This window comes from Petaurus breviceps, unplaced genomic scaffold (genome assembly GCF_028583685.1).
Source record: "Petaurus breviceps papuanus isolate PSGF00001 unplaced genomic scaffold, PetGlider_PUasm1.0 79, whole genome shotgun sequence".
NCBI classification, from domain to species: Eukaryota; Metazoa; Chordata; class Mammalia; order Diprotodontia; family Petauridae; genus Petaurus; species Petaurus breviceps.
In genome coordinates, this window is record NW_027186523.1 from 6,114,534 (window position 1) to 6,124,094 (window position 9,561).

The following is a 9,561-nucleotide window of genomic DNA, read 5'->3' on the forward strand; positions in this document are numbered from 1 at the left end:
TACTTACTAATCACGTGACCTTGGGCAAGTCACTTAACCCCAATTGTCCTGCCTTCTCCCCAACAAAAAGCAAAAATAAAAATAAAAAAATAATAAATTAATGTCTCCTTTGAAGCTAAAACCAAAAAGCAAATGCTCTAAGAAACCAAAACATAGAGGTCCTGGAAAAAGAAAATTCTTGCAAAACCGCCTTTGTGACTTCACATTCACTCAATCTCATATCAGCCTCACAAAGGTGATAATTAACAATCAAATGAAGATTTGCTCAGCCAATCACACTTTTCTTCTAACTCTGCCTCCTCCTCCTCCCAGATAAAACTTCATTTCATGAAGACCAATACTGATCTGGAAGTGTGTACTAGAGACTTCAATGATAGGTAAATGGTTATACTCACTACCTGTAACAGGTTGGAATGGCAATTTAGAAAGGTAAAATATTAAAGATTCTGCAGTTAAGCCCTGGGGTTTTTGATCACCATAGGTCCACCATATTATCCAATACATAAGTACACACAGATACATGGGTCAAGGGTCTAGTTTAGAAATTGAGAGGGATCTTTCCAAGCCCTTTGTATTCTACAGACCTACATCAGGATGGGCTGTGTCACAGATATACTACACTTAAATGGATAATATGCCAACTTGGTAGGAATACACCTATGAAAAGGAGAGGAAGGAATGGAAAAGGGAGGTTCAGGTAATGCTTGGTAAGGACTTGAGAGGACAAAAGGATACATATAATTTCTCTCCCTGTCTCTGGGGTCAAGAGAGACTAAAATTAGAACAATATGGGGAGGTGAGAACATAGAGAAAGAAGAGAAGCTGGGTCCATTTAGCAGAAAGGGAATGCTGTGGAGGCATCATGGAGTGACCCTACAGAGGTGGTGATAGTGGTGGCTGTCCTAGAGGTTTTTATGCCTTAGTACAGTTTTTTGGAAGATATGGCAGATTCCGTGTCAGGAAAGCATATTCTCTACCACTGCCTAAAATACTATTGAATGCATTCTTCTAACATGTGTGAACCTTAAACACAACAAAAAGACTTTTTTGACACCTCTCTCTCCACTACTTGAGAGAATTATAGAGATACTAGTTAGAGCAAATGGTAACAAAAAAGAGAGCAAAATTAAAAGGTATAAATATTGACAAAAGAGAAGATAAAATTATCTCTATTTGCAGATGACAAGATGATTCACTTAGAAAATCCCAGATTAGTGAAGAAACTGAGATAATCAACAAAGTGGATTAAAATTTGCTCCAGCAGTGCACTTTAAGGTTTTAAGAAAACTGGAAATTGCTGGGAACCAATAGTACTTTTGCACATTTTAGGTCCTTAAGAGTTTGATGAATGAATAATTTTATAGATTAGCTCCCAGGATTAAGAAATTCACAACTGGCTTTAATAAAAGTTACAATTTTAAATGTTTTCATTATTATAGTCTATTAAAAAAATTCACTATGATTTACTTACCACTTTTTAAGAAATCTACATGGGCTTCTTTATGATGAAGTAATTCGACATCATAATTGGCAGATGTGTTTGCATGTTGTTCTTCCTTTAATTGGAAACATTTAAAAATCAGTTTCCTCACATTATTAAATAGTTAATAATTCTGGCTTTTGCCCGAAGGTAATAAATGGTCAAATACATTAGAAAGGGGTAAGTTCTAACTTTGTAGTAGTTTGCTCAGTGACTTATTTAAAGATGCAAAAATTTTTCTCCCAATATGGAATCTAATCAAGAAAAATAATTCTCAAGGTTATTAGTAAAAATAATCTCATGGTTGTCATATCAGAACTAAAAGAAGTTCCTCCCTCTGGAAGTACTGAAGCAAAGGTGTCAAGGCCACATCCGGCCTACAACACTTCCAGTGTAGCAGAACTAGATTAAAATGTAATTGGGAAAATAATTAACAAAACAAACAAAAAGAAAATAAAACATTAATGTTTCTATATGGTTTTCTGCAGGGATCCTTATATAGGATTTAAGGGCCCCCTTTTCTATTTGAGTTTGACTCCACAGGCTAAGAGAATTACTTTTGCTCCCATCAGTCTAACTAGTATTGCTTCTTGGGCACTGTTTAATGTTAAAAGGTTGTATGCAGAGCAAATAAGCTATGTTTACCATCATCATAACACCTTATATTTCTACAGTGTACAAAATACTTCTAAAAATATTATCTAATTTGATACTTATAACAACCCTCTGAAATAGGCAGGCCAGGAATAAATAATCTCTCTATTTTAATAAGAGGTCACATAGGCTCAGATAAATAAAGTGTCTTAAAGTCACATAACTAGTAAGATGAAGCCTTAGAATTTCAACCTAATTCTGATTCCCAGCCCAAGTCTTTCAAATTCTCAAATATCGTATGATACTGACCATTTTGCCAACAAAACTCCAAATGGGGTCAAGAAGAGTCAGATATGACTGAAACAAGTGAACTATTTACTCAAAAATGAAAATAAAACCTTTGGCTAAAGATAGCATCTTTAAATAGCTGCAACAGATGAGCAAGCACCATAATACATCAAATAGCAAATACAGAACCATTATCATCTTAGGAACTTGTGTTCATAAAATAGTGAACACAGACTCCAGCACACTGTATTCTAAAAGGTTCAAAGTAGAAAAAAGTGTCACATGAACAGCACACAAATTCTATCAACAAGATACAAGCAAACTATCTGCCAACCTAAAATTTTTTTTTGTTGTAATACACACTAAAATTATAATTTAAGATATTAATAAAGCAAATCAGTTCCACTGTATTTGCTAACTGCTACGTACAAAAGACTCAACTGAGGAAGCACATTTTCCATTGAGGGTTTAGCCAGTGTAATTCAAAGAGTATTCTTTTTTCCTTCTCAATATTATTTAAAGGAAAGGAAGAGCTAAAAAGACTCCTGTCACTTTCTCATTCACACTACTGTTCAAAGTGTAATAGCAAAAAAATTAAGTAGATAATTAAATCACAACTTAATGATGGAATAATTGGCATTGATATATAGTATAATGGATACAAAGATTCTCAAGAGTCCTAAGAAAATCCACTTCCAGTCCTTCCTGGGGGTAGTACTGGGGGCAGAGATTATTTTACTTTTGTCTTAGTATTCCTAGCATCTCACTTAATAAAATGTTTGTTGAAGTGAGTAACAAATGTACAAAAATTCAATTCCTCCTAACATTAGGAAGCAATAAGCCAACTGAAAATCATGGCCTATTATTTTACGATCAGTATCTATTAGTTATTAACATCTTTATGTTAAATGGTTAAGAAAATTACAGAGGAAAGAAAAGTTCCACTAGAATGCACAAAATCAGGAAAATCTAGTAACACGGCTATCAGGAAAAGAATCACAGACACAGCAATAATATGAGATGAACAGATTAGATTTTGTACAAAATAATATGAATGGAAAAAATTTAAATAGCCTAATCTTAATTGGTGAAACAACATTATGGCATTTTGTTCTGTGATCCTTCAAGGGATATATCAATAGTTACTGACCTGGTCACATACAGTGAATGTGGGCTAGCAAAAAAAGAAAATATGATATGGAGAGAAAAAAATGCAAAGATCCAATTAAAATAAACAGTAAACTTCAAAAGAATTTTTAAAAATAGGAATACAGTCCCTCCAAGATGAGAAAAATGTTCATCTTACCTTCATTGGTATATTGGTAATAGTGGTAGAAGCCAAATCAAAGTGTTGCTGCACTAAAATATTCAATTTAGTAGCAAGATGCCGTCCTGCTCGAACACTGTGTACTTCACTGGTTAAAACTGGAGACAGCTACAAATAATAAATAGTATAGAGTATTAATGAATTAGAATCTGACACTAAATACTTTATTTTTTAAACACTATTTTCTAACATTGTTTTACAAAACTTTAAAAATTAAGACCCATCTAATTAACATTATCACTTATTTTGTTTCTACATTTTCTTGGTTTCAAGTACAAATGGAATTCAAGAAGAATATAAATGGAAAACAAAGCAGATATGACAAAACAGTCTTTTAGGAAGATTTTTTTTTTTTGCCTACAGAATGAAGGATTCATTGTTTACATCCTTCTACTGGGAATGATCTGATAATTTAAAACAAATATTCCAAATCACTAATAAAAGGAAAATAACTTAAAACAATTCTGAGATTTTAACCTCACAGCCACCAAACTGGCAAAAAAGATAAACAGAAACAGTGTGAGAAGGCTAGTGGAAAGACATGTACATTAAAATACTGGTTGGTGGACTATAAACCTTCTATGCAAAACAATCTAGATTCATTCCAGAGAAGTGGCTGCAGAGGTGGGGAACCTGGGGCCTCAAGGCTACATGTGGCCCTCTAGGTCCAGAAGTACAGCCCTTACACTGAATCCAGACTTCACCAAACAAAATATAAGGGTATAAATATAAGGGTATATGTTTGGTGAAGTCTGGATTCAGTCAAGGAGCTTAAATATGGTGCAACAAATAAAAAATGAGGGATTCAGTTAAAACCTGAATATATGCACTGATGCATGATAAAGTGATAAGCAGAACCAGAATAACATATATAATGTTACTAAGCAATAATGTAAAAGAACACTGACAAGAAGTTGAATGATGAGTAACTACAAAGATACTTTCTTGGTCCAGGAGAGCAAAAAGAAGTCAAGGACTGATGGTGCAGAGGGCTACGGTCAGTGTCAAATATGGTCAGAGTACCTGTTATTTTTGTTTAAATATTTTTCTTTGTTACAAGGGATGTACTAATACTGGAAGAGGAGAAGAAAGTTGCTTTACCTGGAAATTACTGTGATGCAAAAACAAAAAATCATCAATAAGACATTTAAAAACACAAAACAAACAAAACATGCTGTCCACAACAACTTATTAAAACTATCCATTCAGGTACAGAGTGCTACAATCTGCACCAATGAAATAAAGAAACACACTGCTGAAACCTACAACCAATTCCTCACAAAAGTAATGTGCCTCCCAATTAGAGAAACCAAGAACAAAAACTATTTACTCAGTAAATGTAAAGATAAGATACCATGCTGGTTTGAATTATTAGTTTTGTTTATTTTTCCTTGTGAGAAATAATTCTGTAGACTATAAGAATTAGCAAGATGGTACAGTGGATAAAGAGCTAGACTAGAAAGACCTGAATCTGAATCCTGCCTTTGGGACTCTGGGTACATCAGTTCAACTCTGTGAGCCTCAGTTTCCTCATCTGTAAAAAGAGGATAATTTTAACACCTATTTCACAGGATTGTTCTGAGGATCAAATAAGATGATATAAAGTATTTTGCAAACCTTAAAACATTACATAAATACTAGCTACTATAATTATTTCTGTCAGTTGCAGACAGTAATGTATTTTATACATACCAAGAACTCTAGGTCAGAGTTGTACCAAAATAATTCTCTTTAAAAACAAGATCCTAAGTAGGTATCATTTAAATCTAGTCTTCCTTTTCTTCACTATCGTTATAATACTCATTGTAGGTCCTTCACATATTAGACCACAGATCCACTCAAGTAGACTGTAATCTTATCAATGTGTGTATTCCCTCCAACAACGAAGATTTCCACCAATACGTGTCTGTCCATCCTGCATAGCTCTAGTCCATGGGCCCCCATTAAGTATGTCCCAGAGGGTCCATTGAGACTTCCACAATTTTGCTTAACACCAAAAAGTACCCAATTCATTGGTTTACTTTTCTTTTTTGCTTATATATTTCCCTAGTGATGGTAGCAAACATTTTTTTTGCAAAAATATGTTTTATGCCTTGCTTAATATCAATAGAGTCAAAGTTATCTTTATTGTCACATCACCTAAAGAATCTTTTAGGATCTTTACAGTATTCAGAAGAAAGACTTGATTGGTAAACAGCCTTTAAGATGGCACTTGAGCACAGTGGAATTTTACATTCTTTGAACTTCTCAGCCAATCCTATGACTAAAAGATGTTTTCAAAATTTCTGTGATCTGCCTTCCTTAATAAAATTCTACTTCCACAATTCCAAGTATAATTGAGCCAAAATGCTATCATGTGAGTATATGGAATAATATAAACAAACCAAAAGTATAACAGGAAACAGGTTTAAAAAAATTTTCTTTTAGGTAGAATTTTTGAGGAATAAGCTTTCCATTGTAAATGGTTTCAGAAAGATAGTAAACATTTAATGCAAACTTCATACTCACGTACTCACTGTGTATTATTTACAATTCATAACCTTTCCTTTGGTAACTTACTTAAATCCTTACCTCCTTTTTAGGACGATCTGACACAAGACTGTCTTCACCAACTGGGTAGGTATGGATCAAAACTAATTCGCACTTTTGGATCTGCATGAGACTTAAAAGATAAATTTTTTTACTTAGAATATCAGAATAGCTTTATTTGCTTCATGTGAAAAGAAGCTGAATTTCTCACAATTTGTATTAATACAAATATTATATTACAATAATATACAAATATACTTGCAAAGTATAAAAAAGTACCAGAGTAGATATTGTTATTGTAAAGGCTAAATATTTTTAAAATTTGCATGTTCAATAATCATGGTCAATTAATAAGAATTTAATACTGTACAATTTAAGACTGATTTATTGTGTGTTGGAAGGCAAAACGAAGGATAAACATACAGATAAAAAGTTTTCATTAATAAACCTTTTCTTAATGATTCACTAGTCATAACCAGAGAAGACTTCTCTTGCTTTACCCCCACAGTAATTCCTAAGAATACAGACATCTGGACTCAGCAGAACCGCTGGCAAGTTAGAATTTGTAAGAAATACTACTCTAAGGCCAAGAAAACTACTTATAGCAGAGAAGATATTTGTAGATTTTACCTTTTAGCTCCCCTTCCCTCTTTAAGAAGGAAACAGCTATAAAACAAGTACTGATGGTTATGAAAATACTGGAGAAAATGAAAGGGAAAGGGCAAACAAGCTATAGGAGAAATATGTTCAATTAGCTGAGGACTTTGTTGTTTCTGTCTACTTTAAATTACATAATTGCTATTCCCCAGGGTTCTGTTAAACATACACCCATGCTTTTTGTGGTTTATACTCACTGATCTGAATTAGCAGCAAGTTTGTTATGCTCATGAATGGTTTCTTGAACACAGTCCTCAAGCATTCGTACATGACTATCACTATGGATTAAAAAGAGAAAGATGATCATCAGATACCACACTTTAAAAAAAATCAATGGCCATTTTGACACAGAAGATATGTAACCTCTATAACAAGAGGCCCATTTTCAACTTAATTATTTAAGTTCTTTCTACAGTTATTTTAACAAAAATGCAAATACACAAATTATTATATTTGTTTTGAAAATTTCACACCTTTTTGCATTAGTAATGCAGATTATTCGTCCTCTATTTCCAACACGTTCTGCATTCTCCATCAGCATAGTTCGAGCTTCATGTTGATACTCAGTAATTTTGCAGAGGGTTTCCACTGCTGCAACCAGACCATGCAAGATACTGCAGCATTCTGGATCTGCACGAGGATTAGGTGGTCCAACAGCAGCTAATGCAGCCATTAACTAATTAAGAGAAAAGGGAAAAAAATTGGTAACAACTAAGGAATCAGAACTTTAGGCCTATCTTATCTTGTTGTGCTTCTAGAGAATTTGACATTACACAAGTTATGAGTAGGTTACAAATTGCAATTATCCATCTTGTGGGAAATCTGGCTATCTCTAGGCAATACAATGGAAAGCCCTCACTCAATATACTATAATCAAAATTATCCATTAATATTTTACCTTGCTGGGGCAGCCAGGTAGCACAAGTAAGAGCACCAGCCCCAGTGTCGGGATGAATCCTGGCTCAGACACTTAGCACCCACCCAAAAACACCTGGCCGTGTAACCTTGAGCAAGTTACTTAACCCCAACTGCTTTAAAAAAAAAATTTTTACCTTGCTCAGAATATTCTATATCTCTCACTTGGCCACTGACCCTTTCTCAGAATTATATACCCTTATCAAATTAACATATATATGTATGTGTGTGTGTATACACACATACCCTTATCTGAACTATACACCCTTTCCCAGCTAATTTTGTACTAATCTTGTTTGATTTTTTTCAAAATTTATAAAACTGTTTAGCTATAGTGAACTGCAATGGGGAACACAGTTATGACGTGTTTCAATGTTCATGATCCAGTTCTTTCATTCAATAAAAAAATTATTTTGGCTAAACAAGAAAAACAGAGTACTGAATCATCCTTTTAACACAAGTATACCCTCATTCTTCACAGATTACTGGATTGAACAAAAAAAGCCTCAGATGTGACTTTAAGTGATTTGCCCAAGATCACACATATAGTAAACCAGAAAGCCAGAATCCAAACCTCTAACTCCAAATCTAGTGTTCTTCCCAACGTACCATGTTGCCTCTTAAATCTGCTGAACTAAACTGAATACTTCAAACCAAGTTGGCATACACCTTGACACTTGGTGATTTCACAGAAAATGGAGCAGAAAGATAAACAGTAAAAATTAGGGTTCAAGATTAAGAAATTAAGAGGTCAAAAGCCTTTTAAAAGTATTATACAATGAAAAGAGTGCTGAATCTGGAATCATTTAGGTCCTGGGTTCAAATCTCACTTGTGAATATAGGCTAGTCACAAGTTTCCTCAGCTGCAAAAGGAATAGTTTGAGCTAAATGGCCTCTATTATCTTTTCCAACTCTAAATCTGTGGCCCAAAATCCTGTGACCCAAAAATGTCAAATACATTTTTGATAGGAAGGTCAAGAAAGTTGTTAGACTTGGCAAACACCTGACTTTGTAAATAATAAAACTAACTCTATCTAAATAGACAGAAAGTAACCAGTTACTGACATAGGAGTCATTTTATAATCAGCAGTTTATGTGCACCCAGATCATGATGGGGAGCTAAAGTGTAGGCTATATGAATGGAAAAGGGGTATGGATATGAGATGTTGTGGAAGTAACAAGACTTGTTAAATAAATGAATATGATAAATAAAAGTGAGGAACTGAAGATGACCACTCTGCAGCTGTAAACCTAAATAAATGAAAGGATGGTGAAATTCTCAAAAAAGGCACACTAAAAAAAGTAAGTTTTAGGGGAAGATTAATACATGCATGTTGTATTAGACAAAGTCTAGGATGTCTAGGAACACACAGCTCGAGATCCCCAGTAGAAAGCTGGGCACAACTGGACTATGGGAGGTGACGAGAGCACTGAGAAGGTATAAAGAAATGGCTCAGGAAAGATCTTTGAGAATAACCTATTACTAAGTAGGTTACTTAGATAACAATCTAAGAAAAGAGACTGAGCAGAAGACAGCAGTGTCCCAAAAATAAGGGCAGTGTCCAGGAGAAGGAAATAATCAACAGTGCCAAATGCTCCAGAGAGGTCAAGAAGGATAAGTACTGAAAAAGTCACCAGATCTGATAATTAAAGAGAGTTATGGAAGCCATTAAGAGAGCAGTTTAAGTTGACTAAGTGATGAGGTCAAAAGCTCATGTCTCTCTCTTACACACACACACACACACACACACACACACACACACACACACAC

The 9,561-nt window shown here is 34.2% G+C and overlaps 1 protein-coding gene across 2 annotated transcripts in view; it reads right to left on the minus strand.

The window, feature by feature from the left end:
* Positions 1 to 9,561, minus strand: part of LOC138175802 (integrator complex subunit 13) — a 30,838-nt gene that overhangs the window by 14,457 nt on the left and 6,820 nt on the right. For both annotated transcript variants that reach the window (XM_069106295.1, XM_069106296.1), the window contains 5 exons: positions 7,349 to 7,551; positions 7,073 to 7,153; positions 6,261 to 6,351; positions 3,669 to 3,797; positions 1,472 to 1,556 (listed from right to left, as the gene is read on the minus strand). In XM_069106295.1, coding sequence (XP_068962396.1) covers positions 1,472 to 1,556; positions 3,669 to 3,797; positions 6,261 to 6,351; positions 7,073 to 7,153; positions 7,349 to 7,551 — 589 coding nt within the window. The remainder of the gene's footprint in view (positions 1 to 1,471; positions 1,557 to 3,668; positions 3,798 to 6,260; positions 6,352 to 7,072; positions 7,154 to 7,348; positions 7,552 to 9,561) is intronic.